The sequence below is a fragment of the Atractosteus spatula genome, chromosome 5 (genome assembly GCF_055471065.1).
Source record: "Atractosteus spatula isolate fAtrSpa1 chromosome 5, fAtrSpa1.hap1, whole genome shotgun sequence".
In the NCBI taxonomy this organism is placed as follows: domain Eukaryota; kingdom Metazoa; phylum Chordata; class Actinopteri; order Semionotiformes; family Lepisosteidae; genus Atractosteus; species Atractosteus spatula.
In genome coordinates this window covers 48882166-48907524 of record NC_142710.1, presented here as the reverse complement: position 1 = coordinate 48907524, position 25359 = coordinate 48882166, and the positions used below count along the sequence as shown (strand labels likewise).

Sequence of the window (25359 nt, the reverse complement as noted above, 5' to 3'; positions counted from 1 at the left end):
TTTTTCTGGGTATGCACAGAAGAACAATGTGCACCGAAAGATTTCTGACAGTATTGACCAACTACTGCACTTTGGAATTCTTGAAAGCTTCTCTTTAGTTTCATTTTTCATGCAAAAGTCTTTCTTCTGAGATGAGTAAAGATCTGTAGCTCTGTACCTGCTAAAAGAAAACAGCAGTAAAAGGAGTCTTATATAAAATAAACCATTCTAATTTTATTTTACTAAAATTAATTAGAATAACATTAACAATAAAATAACATACATACAAGATGATTATAAGGAAGTGGAAATAAAAATACATTAATGTGGAATACACATAAATGGCCTGAGATTCCCTTTGTGCATCTCACATAAACACCTGATGCAGGTAGCATAGCAGGGAGAAGCTATTTCCTCCGCTCCGAGAAGGACAAGATTTTCATTTGTCCAAAGGTCATATTCGTTTCATACTTCCGGTTCAAGATGGCGGCGTCCATGGCAGCAGTGAGAGGATTACGTGGAGCAACAGCTAAATACTTGCTCCACAAAAGCAAGGTACTGGCGCAGATTAAACTAAAGGATTTAAAAACCTTTTAATTGCATCGTGACAGCAGCTGCTGTGTATTTAGTTGCATTAGTTTTGGAATGCATTAGCAAGTGCAGTGGATTACAAGACGGTTTAACTAGCGATTAGTAACAGCGCTACTCCAGTGCTGTTAAACCTTGATTCGAAACTTTAAAAAGTTAGGCGTTGTTTTTTTATACATTATTCAGTAATTAAAGAGGGATGCTTTATTATTTTACGCGCATTTTTAGAACTCAGTTATGCTGTGGACTCTGTGCAAAACCGTATAACTATATAACGGTATAACCACGTGCATAGATGAATATTTGGTAAAATAAATGTAGGATATGTCTGTTCAACCTCACGTTTACTGATAAATACATTTGACAATGTGTAATTTAGTTTTTAAATTGAATACTTTTAAGTTGGTTATTTTTTAAAAAAATATTTGTCCGTAACAGTCGAATTCTGTTTTTTCAGAAGATTTATAACCATGATTTCTTCAATGAAAATTAGTTTACAGAACACATTATGCTAGAATCTAACCATAATGTCGGTGTCCGATATAGTCCCAGTTTTTTTAAAGCAAGTCTGACTTTTTATTATTTAAGGAGATTAACAAAAATCTTTTTCTTCCCCACATTTTTTCATGCATGCACTAACAAGTGATATTATTGTGGAATTGTTATACATTGAGTATACGTTTTTGACGGCTTATCACCATATTATACATTAATGAATTTTGACCTACGAATGAGTTCTCGGAGCTTGTGTAATCATAGTTAACTGGTAGCGATAACTTGTTGCTTAATCACAATGCTGAAGCAAGAGTCTAAAGGTTAGTTTCAGTGAGGCACCATTTTTAGTAAAAATCAGTTTTATGATTAGTTTGTGCTATGGACAAATCTGCATGTGCTTAATTTGATTGTCCGCTGGTCCGCACCTGAATTACCAGCTGATTTATATTTATTTCTCAGAAGTGATTAATATATCCCATGACTGGATTTATTTTTGTTTTGAAATGCCTTTCAAAATACTCTTCAGCCAATTAGGAAGTTAATTATTGAGGTATTCCATTAAGAAGGACAGTTCTATGAACTGTTGTCCATTAAAATGCAGTATGTGCAGGCTTGTTTTTCCTCTTGATGGTGACTTTATTGTAGGTAGTATATGGTTGAACATTGGAGTTATTTGGAGACCACATATCACTACCTCAGGATAGCAGAGGGTAGTGCTAATCACTGGTAGAACAATGAGAAAAAAGGAAATGGAATTTGTGGGTAAAGATTACAAATCTAGGTTCGGCTGTTCAGAGACAGCTTAAGTGAAATTGCTCAAGAGTAGGGACCTTCACATTTCCATTTTGAGCCACTGCAGGGTTTGCATCCAGCCCGCTCTTTCATTAATCGATTGGGTCTTAATTACTTGACTGGTGCTGCAAAGGATCATTACTGTATATCAATTGAGACACAGTCAGAGTAAAGGCTTATAGTATTAGGGAACAGGAGAGCCAAAGTCACCTTCCTCTGAAAAAGGTGGTCGAACTTTGCCCACACGTGTTCAGTTGCATTGATTTCCATTGATTGTCCAAGTTCTACAGCACAGATGTGATGCCCCAACTCTCCTGGATTTAGTTAGGGCTGTTGGGTAGTCCCTACTAAGACAGAGGCCACATTAAGTGGGACTTCAGACTGCCTTTGCAAGTGATATTTTGTCCAGTTTTGCTACATTTTTTGGAAGAAACTTCAACACGGTTCAGTCATTATCTGCCTGATAACTGGACTTCAGCTCCTTTAAGACTGTGCAGGCTCGCTCTTCTTCCATTCCTTGTAGAAATCCCAGTAGATCCACTTCTAAGTGTTTTGGGCGGTGCGGTGACTCTGTGGTTATGGATCTGCGCCTGTGGCCAGAAGGTTGCTGGTTCGTATCCCACGGCCAGCAGAGGTATCCTACTCCTTTGGGCCCCTGGGTAAGGTCCTTAACCCCGACTGCACCAGGGGCACTGTATAAATGGTTGACCCTGCTCTTTGACCCCAAGCTTTTCTCCCTGTCTGTGTGTCTGTGTGCCTCAGAGCTTATGCGAAAAGACAAATTCCTAATACAAGAAATTGTATATGGCCAATGAAGTGGTCTTATTCTAATGCAGATTCTAATTTAGGATTGGGCTGCAGTCCTGCCTATGATGGTTGCTGGCCTCCACGTGAATGTGTACACATGTTAATGCCCGTCTTTAAAACAAATAATTGTCACTGTAATATATTAATCCCATTCACATTTATAGTTTGTGTGTGGTTCTGGAATAAATTACTTCGAACTTGTTGGCTGCATTCTGCAGTATTTATCAAATGCTCAGAAGCACATTGGGGGCTTTCAGAAATAAAAGCAGTTTATTTTAACTTTAACATTCAAATAGGGAGACTTTTCTGTGCATATAATAGATTTCCTAAGGGTAGTGAAACTTCTGCTATTGCCACGTGCTGTTTCTCTAAGGAAATTCCCTTGGCTCCACTCAGAGATAAAGGACGCACTGGAGATTAATATGCAGTGCATTCCAAGTTGATTAATAACCCTGTACGTTTAAATAATATTGATTGCAACAGTACTGAAAAACAAAATGTTGCAGTGACGCAGTATGTGGTCTGAGTGTACTGAATTGGAAAGATACTGTTTTTCAGCAGTTCTGTGTACTGTTTTGATAAATACGACTGTCTAAATATATTTTTTTCTAAGTTGCAATAGCTCAGGACCCCTTTCCTTGAACCTCTTATAAAATCACACCTGCTTCTCATAGGAATCACTGCCATATTGTACTGTCATAGTGTATGAAAAGGAGGCTGATTGTCCACATTTGGCATTTTAGAAATTTACATTGTTTTGTTGCCCTCGGAATACAATGGCTTCTGAAGATCCCATTCCAGAAAACCATGGCAAGCGTTTGTGTTTGTTTGGACAATGGAGGATATGGCTGTTAGATTAAAATAGAAGACTTATACATGTGGATATTGAATACAGTCCATATGTTTGTTTACAGACAATGCAATGAACAGGAAAAGAAAACATGCTAAAGTGCGGTTGCAGCTTATACAGTATATCGGACATAGCTTACAAGGCATAGTCCAGTAACACACACAATTATAGAAGCAATAGGAAGAACAAGTCTTCTGATGGTGTTGCTACTGTACAATAACACAACCAGTCATGTACAAGTTAAAACCTGCTCTATATGAATTATTTCTGTTATTTCATTTTTTTCAGAAAGGGACAATCATGTTGTTACTTTACCCATGAAAGTTGCCTGCTGGATTAAATTGTGTAGGTGAAAAACATGCTTTAAGGGTGTGCACCAGTAATGTAGCTTGTAGTGTATACAGAAGAAAAATCCAACAGGATATTACTATAAAATAGCTTGGGTCATTTAGAAATGCCTTAGATCTAGAGACCAATTTTAAAATGAATATAAGAGCTGAAAGAAAAAGTTAAAAAACTTTAAAAAATTGATAAAACTTAATATAATTTAACCAGTGTCCCACCATTCTGTGCTTCTTAAATGTTCTGATTTTTTATTCTGATTATTATAACCAATGACAATTTTTCATTAGATCAATGGGATCCATATTACCTCTACAGGACAACTGATGCTGGTGCTTGGCTTGGAATCTTGAATGGCCAATTAAATGGCTGTTTTGGCCATTCAAGATTTGACATTCATTATCAAATCGTTCTGAAACAAGATGCATTTAGGCATGGAGAAGACATGTATTTTATTAATAAATAATAATTTTAAAAATGCTTACACTTATATAGCGGTTTTCTGGACACTCCACTCAAAGAGCTTTACAGGTAACAGGGACTCCCCCCCACCACCACCAGTGTGCAGCATCCACCCAGATGATGCGACGGCAGCCATAGTGCGCCAGAATGCTCACCACACATCACACATTAGTGGGGAAGAGAACAGTAATGAAGCCACTTCATAGATGGGATTATTAGGAGGCCATGATTGGTAAGAGCCAATGGGAAATTTGGTCAGGATTCCGGGGTTACACCCCTACTCTTTTCAGGAAACGTCCTGGGATTTTTAATGACCACAGAGAGTCAGGACCTTGGTTTTATGTCTCATCTGAAAGATGGTGTCTTTTTACAGTATAGTGTCCCTGTCACTATAGAGGGGCATTAGGACCACATAGACCACACAGTGAGTGCCCCATGCTGGCCCCACTAACATCTTTTCCAGCAGCAACCTTAGTTTTTCCCAGGAGGTCTCCCATCCAGGTACTGGCCAGGCTCACACCTGCTGAGCTTCAGTGGGTTGCCAGTTGTGAGTTGCCGGGTGATATGCTGGCAGTTTTACATCATTATTTTCTTTATGGAAGTTCTTGCATTACGAGTGTTTGCTGATCTATATTTTCAGTACAGCCTTTTGCCTGAAGTTGATCTTGTATGGAGGGATTGTTGAGAAGACTGCTTTTTGCTTTATTCATATGTTTTTGAAAATAATTTGTTTAAGTGATGAACCTTGACTGCCTGACATCCAGATATTGCTCTGCCTTGGTGGTTTGTCGGTAGTTTTAATTTCACTGCTTTTTTGTTTTTTTTTCAAGTTGTATAAGGAGAAGGTGGTTCTGTTTTTAAAGATGCTGTACTGTATGTGATCTCATTTGAAAGTCTGTAAAGAAATCTAAATCATGATGTGGAATGAAAGAATCAACATTGTTCATTTTTGCAAGAAAACCTCACTTGCAACATTTAGTTCAGCAGTAAACAGCTGTATTTATTGTTTAAACTGCTCCTACAGGTGTTGCATGGTGGAAATGGTTTAAAGTGTGCCCTTTTCTCCTCAAAACATCTTCTTTTTGCTCCTGGGGTTTTTATGGCATCATCTACTGTATGGCCTCCTCTCCTGCTTCATTGTAGAAAGCCCTGAAATACCACTGCTGTACTTCTGCTGTCTGGAACACCTGGTTCTGATACCTTCTGGACAGCTGCTGATGTTATCAAACACAGAGTAATGACTTCTGATATTGTCACTTACTCCTATCAGGAAGTCCATTAGCTTGCTGGCATCCTCAGTTTGCCTGACACAAATTCTACCTGTACTTTGTCTGGGTTCTCCCATTAACAACTTTCAGTTGTGATAGCTTTGTCAATACCCATAGACAATGTATTAAATGAGTACAAGTGTAAACATTTTGTGTAAAAAATGGCAGTGCTGCTATCACATTGTACTCTGATCTTGTCAGATCTCCGAAGCAAAGCAATGCTGGACTTTTTCAGACTGGGGATGGGAGACCTCCAAGTAAAATACTCGTCTCTGCAGCACTTGCTGTTGGTATTAAACTGTTTCTAAATTCAGTTTTATAAGTAGAATTCCTTGCTGGAGTATTATGACTCTTTGTTATTACAATCGTATTGCATTGTTTCAATACAAATGAGAGGACTTCAAAGATAAAAGGCTTATGTTGTTCCATAAAAAAAGACATTTTGGCAAACTCAAGCTGTGAAATCCAGTATTGTGCAATACCAATATGCCCTACGAAGAAAACTGGTTTATCTGTTTTTGGCCAGAACAGGACTTCAGCATGTTGAGCTGGTTACAGTAAGAATGCATTTACAATACTTTTCCATATGCACCAAAATAATCCCTGGAGGGGAACAACATTTGGAGTTTGGAGACTTACCAGTAATTTATGTGGTTTCTTAATCAATTTGAAATATTCTATTCTGTAGAACCCAACTAAATTATCACAAAGCTCGTGGTATGCAGTTGTTTTTGTGTGTTTTGAAAACCAGGGAAAATTGTCTTGACTGTTTTTAGTAACTTGTCTACTGATTAAAAAAAAAATGTAGGTCTTCTCTCATCAGTGGCCAGCTGTATTTTGATACAAGGTGAGAGAATCAGAAGTAGTTTATCACCTCTTCCAAATGATTGAAGTCAGTATGAAGTAGGGGTCTTTATGAGTTTAAAAACTCAACTGCATCAATGTTAGACTATTAAATGCCTTGCAGACAGCTGCCTTTCGTAGTACATTCTGTGCTGTATTTTGCATGAATGACGGATGGCTTTTAGTAAATGTCGAAGCCCCCCAACACTCACACCTTCTATATCAAGATTTTCAAGCTAGTAAATTTTAGAGGTATTCAGAATGGCAGGTGATCAGTCATAATCTCAAAGATAGAAGGGATTATGCTGCATACCATTGCCTCCTCTGCAAAGCACAGACAACAAATGTCCGAATCTGTGTACTGAGCCGGATTATTATTGCAACAACACATCATCAGCAGGGTAAAACTAACCTGTATCATGGCATCTCTGTAGTTAGCTGTGGGTGTCTTGTAGTTTTCCACCGATTCAATAAGAATACTGGGATAATGCTATACTTCATAGTTGGTAGATATGTAGCCATAGGCTAGTGGCAACATCCTTATCTCTCGAGAGATGTTTCATATACCTTTTTGAGTGTGATGCATGTATTACACATAGTCATACATAGCTGTACAAGAGGTGATATATACTTGAAAAGGTTTTTCTGCATTATTATTGCTTGAGGAACTAAAGTTGCGCAGTTGCAGGTTAGAGTAGTGGTTTGAACACCAAACTCATTACAAGAAGATTGTGGGTTCAAATCCCAGGTGGGTCATTGCTATTGTACCCTTGAACAACCTACTGCACTCCTACTGCTTTAGTAAAATAACCCAATATACCAATGGGTGCTCCCTGGTTTGTCATTGTAAATGTTTTATTTTCACAATTTACTATGTGGTTTAAATATAGAATTATAATTGCATAGCAGCCAAATTTCAGAAATCTGTATTTTTGTTATATTAGATGTGTGTACATGGATTTCAAGTATCATAGACTTAGTGAGTGAGGCATTCATGGCTTTGCATGTGAAATGAATGTTTTAGCTTTTGCAGTGCATTATTTTTTCCACATACTTAATTCTTAACACAACCAATTTCCCCAGTGAAACTGATCTGATGCTGGTTTAATTTATCCACCACTGAATCTATTAACATATTTTTTTAAACATAATTTGAGGTCCCATTTGCTGCATCATAGGCACATCAGTCAGGTCACATTTTAATCTTAACTTTTATCAATTCTGTGCACTTTAAGCACTGGCCAGTGCTTCTCTGCAGCTTGAGACAGTGTGTTCTCAAGCCCCTGTGCACACTTATCTTGCTTTCAACCTGACACATTCAATAGGGTTGCTTAATGATGCATCTTATTAACAATGCTAATTGCTAAATTCATATCAGTAGAGAGCTGCAGTCTGTCTTTGTACCCTGTCTGTGGTAGATTAAGTCTCTTCAGACCTGCCAGTGATGCAGATCAGAGGGGTCTAAATCCTGCACACCAGTCTTGCTTGCAATGCATACAGTTCACTGTAGCTGAACAACATCTGACTTTGCGGGCTAATGATGCAGCCTAAAGATTTAGTTGAAACATTTTTTTTTTCTGTAGTGGAATATTGTAATACAATAATGCCAAGGACATTCTCTTTATTACTTTGTATGAAGGCAGGACAAGGATGTTAAACACAGTGGACTAAGAGGCAATAGAGAAAGTTTGTTGATTGTTTTTCATTTAAAAACATATATTAGTCTGAATATTTACTGACTTAAATGTCTTTTTGTGAAATGTTTTAATCAGTACTGTGGAAGCATTCTGTAACAATCCTGTTACTAGTATCGATTTTAAAATGTTGTGCATTGTGCATTCACTTTTATTTAACAAGGTTTGTATTACTGGTAATAAATTGCACAGAAGTATATGCAAATCTGTGTGGTGGTGGTATCAGTCTAGTTTCACAGTCCAGTATCTAAACTTAATTTTGTTAAGTAGTTTTGGTGAATCATATTATTCATTGTGCAAGCGTTTGACCATGGCTGAGCTGTGCTTGAGATGTAGAAAACCCCAATCTATACTCGAAAGATTATAAATGGATAGATCATAAATAGAGGATTATCAACTTGTTATTGTCCCTACGGATAGCAAAGTAGGGAAAAAGTACAAGTTCAAACAGAGCAGGAATAGAGTGAGATAAGTTTGCGATGAATTAAAATGTGTTCAAGTTTTTAAAGGTTCTAGATGTCCCACAAGGAAAATTTCAGTTAATCAGTTGCAACACCAGGGCAGATACTAATTAAGAGGAGACATTTCAAAGGGTTATGACTTCAGTGGGGATTTCAACTTTAAGACGTTTTCAGTGCAGCAGGGCATTCTATAGCATTCAGGCTATTGGCTGTTCTTTCCAAGTCTCCAGAGAGCAGCGCAGAAAATAGTGAACTTCTGAAAAGTTTTAAAAAAGCGACTATTTGTACTTAACCAATATAGTTAAACAAAAACTGCAGGCATATTTTAATTCTAACCTCAGTTGACTACTGTTTTGAATATATTCTGCAAGAGAAACTAAGCTGAGACTTCAAAGAATCAGAACATCAGACACTATTACAGTAACCTTAGCTGAATGAATCTGTAGCATAAATTAGCCGTTTGGTTTAAGACAAAGATAGGAGATCTGTAGTATGTTTTCTTATGTCACTAACTGTACAATGAAATTTGTAGCTCTTTAATGCCCTGTTAGCTTCTTAAGTTGAATGAGAGTGAATAAATAACTTCCGTTTCTCTCATTTACTGTTCTGCAGAAGGGTCATGTTTTATGCTGACATGTTCAGCTCGGGGGTGCCCTAAATTTGTTCCTGGTTGTCTGGATCCTGCTGGTTTTGTAGGTCCATCCCATCCATCACCTACTAAAAACCAGTGAAAGATGGATATTGTGACAATTAAATTGTTTAATCTGTCATTTAGAATTCAGATTGAAACACATGTGAAAAGTGTTGCAGCTCTCATGGACTAGACCTTAACCATCTCTGTTTGTAATAGGTCATAATGTACAGAAAGGCTGATTTCTTGAGTTCCTTGTTTCCTGCTGGAAGCCCATCTTGCCTAGCATCCCTGCCCAGACCTAAAACCATAGCCATGCACGTTTTCATTTCTGTACTTGTAAAGACTTCCCGTTGCCTCTCATTCTATTTTTATTTAGGATTCTGTACTCCTATACACTCTGTCTCTCGCATCATTTGGGGTCCTTGCACTCTTCCCAGTTGTGACTTTTTAAGGATTACCCTGGATTAGTTGCAGCTGAGTCTGTCAACAGGTTCACCCTAGTCCAGTCTAGTCTTTACCCGACCAGGTAAAGGAATCATGGTTGGGTAGTAACCTTCCCATCTTAGATGAACGTTACCTGCCCAGTGCCAATAAGGGCAATATCTGCCTGCATTTGGTGACTGTCATGGCCTGAGTGTGAACCATTGATCTTCAGCCTGTGAGAATCCTTCTGTAATCTAGCTGTAGGCTTCTTTTTTTTCTCTCAGATGAGTCACCCGGGAGCCCTTCAGAGAGTATTTATTATTTTAAATACATTTTAGGAAAGCTTTTGATTGAAAAATCATAAGCTCCACATTTTCTCTTTCAAAGCAGAGGGAGGTCAATAAGAATTTACAAATTGCCCTTCATGAATATGCTAGTGAAGTGCAGGAGAAGCTACAGTAACATAGATTTGTCTAAGAAAAAAAAGTCTTTACCAATCAATGATTCTTATTGACGGCTGAAGTTTACCTTCCTTCAGGTTTTAAACGGGGCTTATCTCAACAGTAATAGCACCTGCACACTCTTAAGACATGCTAATGGTAACGCTCGGAAAACGTAATGGAGAGATTATTTCTTTGGGGCATTTACATTTCACTGTGGGGTGTCAGGAATGTGCTGTCAGTGTTTTAGCTTTGTATGGGAGCTGTATAGTTGATTCAGCAACTAACACATTTATATTTGGTAAGTGGAACACAGAACAAAAGTTGTATGTAACATATAAATGGGTAAGTGAAACATTTTTATTTAAGGAGGTTCTTGTTCAAACATACCTGCTTTACTCCTGTTCACTCTTTTTCATCTTCAGTGTTCTGTAAACCCTGTAAAGTAATCTAGGGAAACATCATTACCTATTAAGAAGTACTATGCAAATCAAGATGTATAATGAGGAGTACAGTAAAATAATATGCTTAACAATATGTACAGTATATTATGGAAATGTTAAAAAAGCCATTTTGTCCCATAATAACCCACTAAGCAATACCTACTTAAAAGACACAATATACAGTTCAGACCGTAAGTACTGGGACAGTGTCAAAGTTGCTGTTTTTGCTGAATCCTCAAGCAATCTGGATTTGAAGTGAAAACATGAATATAAGGCCATAATACAGAATGTCACCTTTCATTTCTGGATATTTCTGTGCTTATATGTTGTACCATTTTAGAATAATAACACTTTGTTTTCAATCCTCCTATTTCAGGTGAGTTTAAATATTGTGACAACTGGGTGTCAGGTGTTTTCTTATTGGGTGGTTGTTTCCTGTTGTATTGATTATTCACACCTAAAAGAGCTGTGGATGTGTAGTGTTGGATTTAGTCTTTACTCTTCCTTTTGGCGTCTGCCTTTGGAGTCAGTAGGCCTAAACCAACATGAAGACTAGAGAATGGTCTGTGAAAGAAAAGCAGGCAATTTGGATGCTGAAAGTAAAGAATAATTCAATCGAAACTGTAGTACAAGAAAATGCCTCCAGACTCATTGGCTGGCTTTTCATCGTGCAGCAAGACAGTGGCCTACACTGCCGGTGCAGCCAAGGAGTTCATCGGGGGAAAAACATGCAAAGTCTTAGACTGGCCTAGACGGTCTCTTGATTTAAATCCAGTTGAGACTGAAGCCACACCCCCCCCCCCCCCCAAAACATACAGCAGCTGAAAATGGCTGCAGCAGTGTTTTGCTTGGCAAAGCATCTCAAAAGAATAAACCAAGAGTTCGGTGATTTCAGTGGGTCGCAGACTTGATGCAGTTTTTGCATGCAAAGAGTTTGTAGCCAAATACTAAATTTTAGATTACTTTAATAGACTTTGTTAATTTCTCCCAATACGTATGCTCACCTAAAATGCAGGAATGGACCACAAAAGGTGGAATTATGCTAAAACAATAAATCATACATGTGCAGAAATACCAAGAAATAAATAATGACATTCTGTACTTCCTCATGTTCATCTTTTTTTTTCAAATCTGAATTCCTTGAGTATAATGCAAAAATAGTAATTTTGACTTGTGTCCCAGTACATATGGTGCTCTCTGTAGCATATACCAATTAAAACTGAAAAAAAAAAGTCATTTTACAACGTAGCAGTGGCTGCTTAATGAAATGTGGGCTAAGGGTTTGAACTGCAAGAGCTGCTTTACGTTAAATATCCTGCTGTAAGCTCACATAAATGGCTAAAGTGCCTGTAGAGAGATCTGTTGTACAAAGCTGCCTAGGGGTCTTCTATGCTGGAACCTGTGAGAGTGAAGTAAGTGATGTGTTGTGCATCACACAGTGCACTAAAGTCGCTCACAGGCTTTGGAAAGCTTGGCACTACAGGTGCTTGCAGTCAGGCATTTGTTTTTATTGGACCTTTCGTCAAAAGCCAGAAATGTAGGATTTTAGCTCTTTTGCCTTTTAAAGATATTATTGGTTTTTCTTTCAGATTGCTCCTATAGAAGGGATTTTTAAAATTACATTAGCGGACCTAATTGTAGAGAACACCATGCAAAAAGGGGTGACAGAAGATTTTAAATTTAAAACTACTTAATTGTTCTGATTTTTTTTTCTCAGAAGATTTGTAAAACGTTTGCAAAAGGTGCTTTTATTCCCTTCTTTCTGTAGTGATCAGGATTCAGTTGTTTGTTTTCTGCTTTAGAATTCTGCCTTAAGCATTTATGGTAAAATTAATTGTGTTTTCAGAGCTTGACTGTTACTAACATTTGTCACAAAATTAATTTCCTTGACTTTAGATGGTGTCAAAGATGACAGTTTGTGTAAGTTAAATGTCATTTAATTGTGTGTTCTGCTTAAACAAGAATATGATGAAAGGGTGTTCTTATTTTTTGAATGGACCTAGAAAAAGAGAGAAAGAGAAATGTCTGACATTTAGGATATTGTCTGTTTATATACATTTGAAATTTGAAAACTGCTGTAGAAAAATTTGACAGTAGGTTACAGCCCTGGAAGTGTGCCAAGTGCCTGATCATTTTAGTCATTGTTGGTGTGTAATTTGCATGAGACAAGTAGTAGTTGAGCCTAGAAAATTGGAGGTGTTCAGCATCTACACAGAGCATAAAGAAGAAATAACACATTTGATCTGGTCATAACAGGATCCGAAACAAGTTGACAATAACATAAAGCACAACATGCCGTGAAAATTGGCTAAAAGATTTGTTTCAAGAAAATTCGTACCTAGTTTTGGATCCTGAGTGAAAATTCTTCCTCCTGCTGGTTTACTTTCAGGTATGTTGAAATGCGATAAATCAATAGGGGGTGAGAATTTGGACTTCTGAACCTGTGCCAGGAATTGTATTATTTCAAAGACTGAATTTCTCTTTTTTTTTACTTTTCTGCTAGATTGTCTTGAGATCATTGAAGCTACTTCGGGGCAAACTACAATGCATACTGGTCTCTGATTTCAGTCTAAGCATTTTTCTTAAACATTTTAAATTTTAAACTTTTTTTTTCACTAGTGCAGAAATAAGAAAGATTACTTGGTTGTTATTTACATTGAATAATGTAATAATTTGGGCAAAACTTTCTAGTACAGCTGGACACTGATCACTCTCTCATTGTGGAGCGCATTTGCATCCTGTAATCCAATAGCACGGGTAGGAGATCATCTATAGGACCAATGTCTGCATCCCACAGGGGCTCGTGGGTGCTGCATGATGTTTGAGGGTCAAACAGTCCTCTTAGCAGTGGAACCCCTTAAGGTTAGGCATCAGGGTCTGGGGGAGGGAGTCCCCTCTAGCTGATCGTCAGAACAGGTGGTGGTGATTCTCCTTGCAGTGACCCTTGTTCAGTGTGTTGAGGTGCTGGCAACTTCCCAAAACCTTTTATAGCTTTATTGTTTGTGGGTTTTACTAAGTCAAATGCATTTTTCACTTTTTGGGGTACATAGTTTGCATTGCTTAAAGTGAGTGTACTGCTCAAATGTAGAGTAGAAATTACAAGTAGTTTCATTGCTGACCTTTTTTTTAATTAAACAAAGTTTTGCTAAGTCAGGCTACCAGGCTGTCAGTAATGCTTCCATTTCTTCTTAACCTGTGGTTTATTGGAAATTCTTCCATTTTTACTCGATGTTTTATCTCTTAGAGGTTTAAAGAGAAACATTAAACATTCAAATGATGAATACCTACCCTTTACTGCTCCTACCTGTTCATTTTCTTTAAAGTGTTGTACAAAATGTAGTGCCCTGAGTGTTTTATATTAAAACTACTTGGCTTTTTAACCCTAATAAGCATTTATTTTGCTGCACACGTTTTCAATTTCAAGCTGTGAAATTCAGTAGAGGAGCGTGTCCGAGAGATGCGAGATTTACATAAAACAAGTAAAGAGGAATTTATAACACTACAGTGTCAATTAAATGTCATCTGGATGAAAAAGGAAAACCAGAATTCATTCCACATTTCAAATCTTATTACCAAGTGATGGATCGGAAGTCTAATACCTATGGTAGCAGCAATGGGTTTTGTTCTGCCCACTGCTTTAGACTGTTTACTGCTTTGTTTTGGGGGGGGGTGACATTTCTTGACCTTCCATTCTGAAGGAGAACTTATTGCTCTAATAAATCCCACTATGCTTTTTGACATATGCTTCCTGTGCATTGAGAGGAAACCTGTTATGATATAATATATTGCACTCATCATTCAGATTTGTTGGTACATCACTGGTAGAATGATTAGATGCACTGTACGACACGCAGTGGTGTCAGAGCTATAAAGCACAGCGTGGTTTACTGTAATGTGGGAAGTTATTCCTCTAAGAACTCCTCATCATTTATTGTCTGAAGCGAGGCACTTAAGCTCATTATATCTTAACTGTACATGGGGGGAAAAAAAATCAGAAATGGGTTTGGAATTTGAGCTAATCCAACCATAGTAAACTATAAAATAAGTCAGGTGTCACTGTCCTAGAATTTGCATTCATACTTAACTGTGTGTTTTAAATGCAGGAAGGGAAAGCTATCACCGATAGCAGGTTGAAAAGACTTGACTTCTTTCAGGAAGTGTAATCTGCAATGTGTAAAAAAGTGTAATGCACAGCTTGCTTAATATTTCAGATTTCCCAACAATGGTTTTTCCTTTTTCTGTGGTTCTATAGTGTAGCAGTTATCGCATCTGCTTCACACAGAAGCTCCTGGGTTCAAGTCCCAGTGGAACCAAACTCTTTCTAAGTTTATTAAATTGCCCCCCTGGGGATGAACAAAGAATTTAAGTTGTATTTATTTTTTCTCCCAGCATCCCACAGGATATATATTTAATCTGAAATTATCATATTGAATATTGTAATTAACACTTGAATTTCTTTCTGGTGACCTGGTTTGGAGTTAAGGAACATGGCTGAGGAAAAATATTATGAGCCGTAAAGTGATGGAAATAAGCACGGAGCCCCACGCTATTCTGTTCCGTGTTGACTTGCAGCTTTCACTTGTGAGTGTGCTCAATGTGATGTTGCATAACAGAACACTTGGGTATGTCGCTGTTATGAAATAGCAGCTCTGTGCCATTTACTAACCTGCAACATGGAAATTGTACTCATTATGTACTGTGTCTGTGAAGGGTTTTTTTTCCATGGTTGCTTTTTTTTTCCCCTCTGCTAGGGTATAGGCTCTGCAGGTCTGTAGCACATGGACTTGTCAGATGCTTTGGAAAGCCGGCTGGCTCGTGCTGTTGAATTTCCCTGGAGGAATGGTGCAGAGGGTACCCTCACTGATGTTGTGCTGTAGTTTGCCTTTGAAGACATACAGCTGCTGTGCTTTCTAAGAGAAAAGGAGCACGTCTGTGTCAGGGAGTGAAGCTCTTTGTCCAAGCTTGGCAAACCTCAGTACTGGCACCAGTATTGCAGTTTAAATTTAAGTTACATAATGCATTTTTGCTAATAAGCTATATATTTTTTTCAAACTCTGATAGAGAACCCAAAAAAACCCACTGTATAACATTTTTTTTTCAGATCACAGGAACTATACAGTAGGTACCTGGTCTTTAAAATGAGCCATTCTGTAATGTTAAAACTAATCTGCAGATTACACTGCATTTTAAACTGTGTTTAAATTAATAATTATAATTAATGCCTTTGTCTGCCTTCTTTGGAGCATAATATTCATTCTGCACTATTGTAGAATTAAGAAAATGTATTGGCAGGCACCTCACTTTTAATGCAGTATGAAACAATCTACCAGATTTACTGTTCTATTGAGGTTCTTTAATTTTATTTAAGGTTGTAGCCCACAGGCAAGCATTTCATTGTTCTTAATTTTGACACTAATTATTTTAATGTTTTATTTTATCTGCAGATATTATTTAATCACTTTGTGCTTACAGCATTTACTTTAATGCATGTAATTAATTGTATTTTCTCGTTTTGTACATCTTTAAACACTATGATAATGAATGTATTTGGTTGTTCAAAATTGTATAGACAATGCTATAAAAAGTATGTATTGAATTGTGGTAGATTGATTGTAATAATATTGAAAAGGACAGCCGCTTCTTGTTTCTTTAAATAAAGCTTAACACATCTATATCTTGAAATATTATCTTTTGTTACTGGCTTATTTACAGTTTTATGAACAAGTAGATTTTCCAATGACAGGCATATCTGTTTAGGTGTGAATATTATAATATCAATGCTATTCTTTTGTTACTTTTTCTTTCATTTGTCTATATAGAAAGGCTGCTCTTTCCCTCATAGCCCAGGGAACAGAAGGCTCTGTAAAACCTTTCCCAATGCAGGCATTTTATTAGCAAAGATGAATTGGAAGTGCTTTTTATGAAGTAATCAAAGGATATAGTGAAAATGCAGAAATAAAATTAGGCATTAGGCTGAGAGACTTTGAAAGGACATTTTATCTCCAAAGACACATTTGTTTTGTCTGCAGTAGCAATACATTACTTTACAAAGCGTCATCATTTCTGAAGTAAAAGAGTGACAGTTTTGCTTGAGTAATACAATTGATGGAAATGTACACATTTTACCAGTTCAGTGATTGGCCTTTTTTTTTACTTGCAGTGTTTTCAAAATAAAATACTTCACAAGGACTGGGTTTTGCTATAGTTGAAAGAAGCCTGGAGGGAGAAATCATTTAATATTCCCTAGAATGTCATTTGCACTGCGATGAATAATTAATTCTTTTGCTCTTGGTCAATCACTCTTAGGAAAAGCCCCGAGGTCCGATGGGGATTCTGAATTCATCCGTCGAGATTTTGATCTTTGTTGAAGTTGCATGCTGCTGCCTTGGCTGGATGCAAAAGGAGAAAAGATATAGAAAAGAAATCTTGTTCACTGATGCATGGCCTCCCTAGTTAAATCTTTATTTTAATGTTGCTTTCAGTAAATTACTGCTTTTCTCTGCTTTAAAAGTTCACAAATTAGATCTGTTCTTCATACTTTCATATGAAGCATCGATGGAGAATTGTATTTTAAGAAAGTGGTCATGTGTGTTCACATATTCTGCTACATTTTCAAGACAACTGACTAACTACTGTTTCACTAAGAAATATCTTTCTTCGGAGAGCCTTCACTGCTTCCTGAACTGGCTCATTGGATACTGCATGCTGAACATATCCTGGTGTTAGTGTTTTTTTTTAATGGTCAGTGAATGATCTGATCAGATTGTTTTCCTCTAGGATTATTAATGATTTTATTTTTGCTACGAGGTCAGATTTGAGTATTTTTTTCATGTTATGATTTCTCCATGTTTTACCCGATCTTGATGACTATCATGAGAAGTTTTAAATTGCTTCCTTCTTAGATTTTCCACCTTTGTCCTTTGATCTCCCCATTACGATATTGCTTGAGGACTCCGTAATTTAGAGTCAAATCAGTTGCTGATCTTCCCCTCCGTCTCCAGCCCAAGGGAACAGTGTGGCCAACATGATGCAGTTCTGCAGTCTCCAGAACACACTCTGACCTTATTTATACATGACAGGGTTTTCTGATTTTACAGTAGCACAGTGCATCACTAGGGACCAATGAAGCCTTTTTTGTGCCCAAAAGGCAAACAGATTCTTTCTGAAAGTTGTTTTGTTTCATGTTTGCTCAGTATATCTTCTGCTGCCTGGTCAAATGGCTTTGAGTTACTTGTGTGCACTACCATCAGCTGTAACCTTCTGAATGTATTGGTTAAATTCATTTGTACTTATACAATTGCTCAGTGAAATTAGCATTAGTGGGTCTCAATCAAAATATAAATCCTTTAAATGCTTTTGGAGTATTTAGCTTGAGTCAATTACGTTTTAAACAGAAAATAGAAATAAAACCTTGTGTTTCTTTCTATGTTTTAATAAATAATTGATTTTTTTTCCTATAGTTCCAGTACTTCTTACAAAATCCTTTGTCAGATCATATCTGATTAATGGCACTGACACAGGGCAGTGTTCTTAGTGATTGTCCATTGATTCAGTACTGGAAGACATACTCGGGACCCAGCTTTTGCAGTGAAAAGCTTTCTATCCTTTATCCCCACAGATGGGGACGGGTCATACCTTAAAAAAGATGCTTGCATCTGCCTGCTGCTCTTTGATGGCACATGCAAGCATAACAGCTTCTCAGCAGTATTTCTCCCTAGTTCTGTCATCATAATATTTGTATTAAAGTAGCAGGTCTTTTATGTATGTTTGTTTATGGAAACATTGAAAACATTTATATTGAAAACTTCAAATGGTAATTTCTGTAAGATTTTATTTTTTGTCATGCACATCTCTACACTTTTCCTATTTGTATGCATTCGTATGCTTTCGGAAGATACTTCAATGCTGAGAAATGGACAGCAAATGTGTGACTTTCCTCTCAGTTGTGTGCTACATAATCATTTCTTTTCACAGGACAAACTATAGTATAATGATCTGTTTTTTTTTTTAGTTTGCTTTTATACACCTTTTTCAGTATTAAATGGAAATGGATATTTACAGCAGTTTGTCTGGCTGTATATTGTTCTTTCACGAAAACAACTGTAATATACTATTTATTGCTAGGTTCTTGTACCTTTCTAAAATGTGCATTATTTTATGTAGTGAGGCCACCATTTAAAATTATATGGTTTCCTGAAATAGAAATGGCATTTTCAGTGGCCACTAACATTTATGATAGACTATAGAGCATTTATTCTTTGAAGGACGCTACCATATACAGCAGCAGTAACTGATTTTGTGAGACCAAAATTGTTTCAACTTCTTAACATTAAAAGTTTATTTGCAGTTTGTTAGCATTGCTGTCTCGCAGTGCTGGGGCCCTGGGTTAAATTTTTGGGGCATTATCTGTGTGGTGTTTGGATGTTCTCTCCAAGTTTTTGTGAGTTTCCTCTGGTGCGTCAGTGTGCCTTGCAGTGGACTGGCATCCAGGGTGGATCCTGCCTTGCACCCATTGCTTGCAGGGATAAGCTCTGGCTCCCCTGTGATCCTATTAGATGAAGATGTTAGAAAATGGATGAATGGATTTTTTTCCTTGGTTGAAAATGCCTTGTAATTAGCAGTAGGAGAGTTTTCGCTGAGAAGCGATAGGAAGGGCAAATTTGTTCTTTGTTTTCAGACCTGTTGTATTAGGGACTTATCTGCTGAGCCCCTCAGAGCTGAAAAATTCTGGTAATTAAATCACTTTGGCAGATAAGATAGGTCACTATCTTATCTATTGTAGTTTTGGGAATTTTGCAATGAAAATGGATATCTCTTTAGCAGACAGAGAATTTAATAAATGCACTTATAAAGCGCTTTTCTGAACACTACACTCAAATTGCTTTACAGGTAATGGGGACTCTCCTCCACCTCCACCAATGTGCAGCATCCACCTGAATGGATGGAATTTAGTGTATACCAGTGGTATAAGGTATATAACATATAAAGTTTTAGCCAGCAGCCATATCACCCTGCAGCTCACAGTTGGCAGCCCACTGAAGCTAAGCAGGTGTGAGCCTGGTCTGTACCTGGATGAGAGACCTCCTGGGAAAAACTAAGGTTGCTGCTGGAAGTGTTTTAAGATCATTTTATTGGCCATATACAAATGGCCATATACAAATTCTTGTATTAGGAATTTGTCTTTTCGCATACCCCAATTTGCTCTCCATAAGACACACAGACAGGTAGAGAAGCTTGGGGTCAGAGCGCAGGGTCAGCCATTTATACGGTGCCCCTGGTACAGTTGGGGTTAAGGGCCTTGCTCAGGGGCCCAACGGAGTGGGATTCCTCTGCCGGCCCCGGGATACGAACCAGCAACCTTCCAGCAATGGGTGCAGGTCCTTAGTCACCGAGCCACCTGTTGGGTGCAGTCTGTGTGGGTCCTTATGTCCCAGTTTAGTGACGGGGACACTATACTGTAAAATAGGCGCCGTCCTTTGGATGAGACGTAAAACCAAGGTCCTGACTCTCAGTGGTCATTAAAAATCCCAGGGTGTTTTTCGAAGAGTACTGTAGGTGTATAACCTCAGCATCCAGATCAAATTTCCCATTGGCCTTTACCAATCATGGCCTCCTTGTAATCCCCATCTATGAACTGGCTTCATCACTCTGTTCTCCTCCCCACTGATAGCTGATGTGTGGTGAGTGTACTGTGTGCACTATGGCTGCCAGCGCATCATCCAGGTGGAGGTGGTGGAGGGGAGTCCCCATTACCTGTAAAGTGCTTTGACTGTAGTGTCCAGAAAAGCGCTGTATAAGTGTAAGCAATTATTATTATTAATTTTTTATTATTAAAGTTGGTGTGGTGTGATTAAATTAAATGGACCTGGTGTAGCAAAACATTAAAATCAGTATTACATAGATAAAATTCATAATTTATTTTTTTTGTGCCTTGTGACTATATGAAATGGCTTCATGGCATTATGAAAATGTGTGGTATGTACAGTAGTTTGCATTGATAGTTTCTTTCAACAACAGTTGAGGTGGCAGAATGAGCAGATAGGTCACCATTCAACAGTGAGGCCTACTCAATGGACACATTAGGCAAAGCATGGAGAGAGCCTGACCATTAATAAAATGCTATAACTTGGAACATCTGTTGATTGAAGAATTAAAATGTATGAACTTTACAGAGAGAAAACAAGTTAGAAATTCAGAACAATTATTTTTTAAATGTTATTTTCTGCATAGGTTTGAGGTTTTTCAGTCTTAACATGACTAAAGAAGGCCCCAAAGCCATAACTGTTTTTCTGCCTGCCAGTGTATTACACCTCAGCTCAGAATTAACCTGTGCAGCTATTTTCAGTGCTATGCTAGGAAATGGGATCAGGCTTCAGCTCCTGCAGGACTGCACTGTTTTATACTGTCTGAATCTAATGGAGGCACCTGTCCAGAGGAACAATACAAGCATCCACCTCCAAACAGAAAAATTAACCACATTTCCCACATTCTGAGTTTTTTGGGGTTTTTTTGGTAGAGATGAAAGGATTCCCCAAGGCACCTACATTCAATTACTGGCCACGAACAGTTTTAAGGTAATAAATTACCATATAGTGGCAGTTTGGTTGAGTTTGTACAAAAGAGACAAACAACTTCTAATTTTAGTTAGTTTTCCATTAAAATATCTTGAAAATGGAAATATAAAAATTATAGCTAGGTAATTGACCCATTTATAAATTTGACAACATCAATGTCAACATCACAGTATAATGTTAGCAAACTATTAATATATGAGAATTATTTACAGTAAATGGTGAAACATATATAGGGGCAGTCCTTCTAGAGAAGCACTGGTAAGACAGGGTGTAGTTAACAAAAGGCTGCCAACCGCTGACTCACACATAATGGATACAAGCATATCTCAAATATGTACTAAGCTCAGAAGGCTCTGTCCACAGCATGTCTTTCTCACCTCAGACTGTCTGCATGTTGTCTCTTTAGCTTTCTCATAGTTATGACTCTGCTGTCTCCTGTGGTGTCCCTCAGGGCTCTGTCCTTGACCCCACACAGCCCGTAGTATGGTGCTACAATTAGTTGAATTGCTTTGTCATCGTTGTAAGTTTTTGAGTGTTAGAAGGATGATTCATGGCCTTTGATTTCTATGAGCTGGTTCTCCTGTAGCCTTCTTGTTTGTGTGCTGTGGAGATGCCATGTCTTTTCTCAGCTGTGGCTTCTTTTGGGTCGTCCACATGAATGGAAAACCAGTTCTGTACAATTTAGACTGGTCTTGTCGCATTAGGCTTAGATGCACCATTTTGCCCATTCAGCAGATACATCCTGTAGTGGTTTATTAATGAGACTAATTTTTAGGATTTAAGCCGTGTTCAAATTTTGTCTCTTTTTTTTTTTACATTCTTAACATCTGATCAACAGCAGATGGGTGCAGTCATGTTCTCATTCTCAAATGTCCTAGCAGAAATCTAGTGCTCATGTCTAGAATTGGCTCAGTTATCTGTTTCCAGGGTTCTAAATGAAACAAAATTTGCCTCGATGCATTTCCTTTTTCCATGTAACATACTGATCTGACTAGGCAACTGTTTCAAAATAGTTCTTGCTGTCTGCTTTTATAATATTGTAAATCGTGGCCTCTTGAGAACTTTCAAAGGAAAGTGTTCAGGTGTTTTTTCATTCAGTACTGCACTCTATTCTCTTGTCAGAAATAAGCGTTTTATTTAATATTTAAGGCTGAATTTCTTTTGCTTGCATACAGTACATATGTGTGCTTCACACTTCCCTATTTCAGTTCGATCAATATTAAGGAGAACAGTCGTTGAATGTTTAAAATTGTAAAGAAGGCTCCACAGCTGAAATGTTGTGTTTTCTCTCTTCTCTTTTCAGCATGGAATAAACCTATTACTTGTTCCTTTGTAAAAAAATATAATTGAATTTATATATGTACCGCTATGCCATTTTAAGCATTGAAAAACTTTATTTGAGCCTGTTTTTCTATGCAGTGAGTTTCAAGTGTGCAGTACAGAAATATTTCCCAAGACTAGAAAAGTGCCACACACACTTGAATGATTTTAACAATAACAATTTTTGGAAAGAGTACTGCTTTGTGCTTTATCGCTAAATTTGCCCCTTATGGAAGCTTAAAAAGCCAAAAGGTTAAATCTTTAATATTGGCTCTCTAAACCAATGATACTGTATGTCTCTTCATCTTCTGTAGTTCTGGTGCATTTAAATTCAGCCTACCTTTTATATATACTGGACAGCATCAGAAATGGAACTGGGTTGTATTTTATTCGAGAGCTATGGTGTCCAGTCCTCTTACTGGCAATTTTGAATTTCCAGATCGATTATAACTGTCTTGGGGGAGGCTGGATTACATCATTAATAAGGTTAGGTCTGATGGTTAGTTATATGTCCACAGTAAATTTAAAGGTGAAGTTTGAAGTTTGTAATAAAAATTAGTGTAATGCTTGGTCTTTGGTTCTGATTAGGGATTCGTTTGGGTTGTGGCTTGTTTTAAAGGTTTAGCGAGTTGAAGATTTTGTAATTGCATTTTGATCTGATTAGGTTCAGAATTAAGTGACTTAAGGGTAAGATTTAAGATAGATTAGCGTGACTTTACATGTGCTTGGATTATGATACCATTGTTTAAACTTACTGTATGCTACTTGCATAGATTCCTGCAAGCTGCCCAAGAGCACAAATGTACTTTATCGTACTTTCTTTTAGTCTAGGGATCTGTGATATGAAAAACATCAAAATTTAAGAAACCCACCTACTTGAGTAGGCAGCTCACATTGCATTGTCTGGCACTGCTTACGGTTGCCTCACTCTCACCGCCTTCGTCCAGATTGTACTAATGAACTGTTTCGCCCTTCTCCTTATTTGTATTGCTCTTTGGGAATACAGATTAATTATAGAATGTGGTGTGTTTAACAAATTACTAAACACAGACTATTTGCTATTATTAATGCGGATTTGCTTGTGCGTTTGCAATGTTTTGGTTATTCCTAACTTTGTGTTTTCCCAAATGCAAACAGTGTGTTTCTGGTACTTTTAAATGCACTTCAATTGATTGTTCTGCTGTACAGTCACAGATATTATTTTCATTCCCCTTTTTGTTTTGTTTTTAAGTTTTCTGTATCTGTTCTGCTACTTTGTAAATAGTAATTCTCTACCACAGATGCACAAGTTCAAGAAACTAGCGAGTGGAATCCATTTAAAAAGAAAGTGGAATGACAGATTTAAAATGAGACTGAATGTTTAACAGCTGTAACAGCTGGAGTTGACTTATTTCCGGTCTGCTGAGACAACAGCGAAGTGCGCTCCACGGTTTCTTTTGCGTTTCATCACACTTGAAAAAGAAAATGTCTGAGATGGTCTAATGATATACATATGTCTGTATAGTCCTTCATTAAACAGGTTCGGAAACTGCAAAAAATGACCATATATAGTATATAAACTATGACCAAATGCTCTCATCCTTTTCCTGTAGCCGGCCTGTGTTTATCCCAGACGATGGCTGAACCTGCAAGAGTACCAGAGCAAGAAGCTGATGCAGGACTGTGGTGTGGCCGTGCAGAGGTTCTTTGTGGCTGGCACTGCCTCGGAAGCCTTGGAAGCTGCCAAAAGGCTTAGTAAGTAGGAGCAGGAGCATATAAAGGCTCTTCTTTTCTGAGCTGGGTCCTTGGTGGTCTTGGTGGCTTACTCCTGCACTTTTTTTCACCCCCACTGTGAAACAAGGGGGCATTCCACAGAGACACTTCACTGTTACTCACTAGGATGAATCAGTGGAGAATACTCTCAAAATCCCGGATAACACAGTATCATTGACAGCATTAAGCTAAGGTATTTACAAAATATAGGTGGATGTTCAAGACTAGAAATGAAAAAAAAATAACTGAAAGCATCAGGCTCTTGAGCATGATCAGGTGTTACAAGTTTGACTCTGGATAATGGTACCAGCCAACACAAAAAATTACAAGTTCAAATGACAAAATAATAAAATCACAATGGTTATTCTTTGGATTAGGTTCTGATATATATATATTCCTAAATAGAAAATAGATAATGTGCTGCTTTTGTAAAGACAGATATGCAGTATGTTTTTGCAGTTTATTTTGATATTTACAGTATTCCAAATATTTATTGGAGCAAAAGTAAGTGAATGTAATTATACATTATAAATTAATAGCTTCTTAGTAAAAATTAAGTGTTTCCTCATGCTGAATTTATTAATTGGCAAAGTACAATAGCAGAATATTGCCAGTCAACAACTGGCAATTTGTTGCCAGTTGTTGACTGCCACACCATCACAATTCTAGGAAGTGATACAGTCATAGAGTTTTACATATAGTATGTGGTAAACACTGTGGTTTCTGGTAAGGAAATCACACATGACAAGTCCACAGAAATCAAAGGTTTAGCTAATGTAGATGATTCCTATTGACACATTGTAGCTGAATCTGCTGAAGAGTGGAAACAAAATTGATGAATTTTTGTCTTCTCTCTGTTCCTTAAGGAGATTATCCTCAAGTATTGTTTGTTCCTGTAGACAGCTTTTTGGCTCTAGACCAGTTTGTCAATTACAGATGTTGCTTCTCCGTACTTGCTGATTATGCTTTGGATATCAAAACATTGAAAATCCAGTGACATAGCTGTTTCACTCAGTATTTTTCTTTCTGTAGTTAAAAAACATGATGGTATAGTGATCTTCTCCTTAAATTTTTATCGAGTTCGTTTTATATTGTTTCTCCTAATGGGTGTGCATCTTTCATTACAAAAGTAGAAACCTTTTATCTTATGAATGAGTAGAGAGGAACAGGTGTTCGAAAAGCTTGGTTTCAT

The 25359-nt window shown here is 37.5% G+C and overlaps 1 protein-coding gene across 1 annotated transcript in view; it reads left to right on the top strand.

Moving 5' to 3' along the window:
* The first annotated feature begins 441 nt into the window (after positions 1-441).
* Positions 442-25359, top strand: part of suclg2 (succinate-CoA ligase GDP-forming subunit beta) — a 116432-nt gene continuing 91514 nt past the window's right edge. Inside the window, exons 1-2 of the mRNA XM_088916469.1 lie at positions 442-534; positions 24008-24149. Coding sequence (XP_088772595.1) covers positions 463-534; positions 24008-24149 — 214 coding nt within the window. The 5' untranslated portion in view covers positions 442-462. The remainder of the gene's footprint in view (positions 535-24007; positions 24150-25359) is intronic.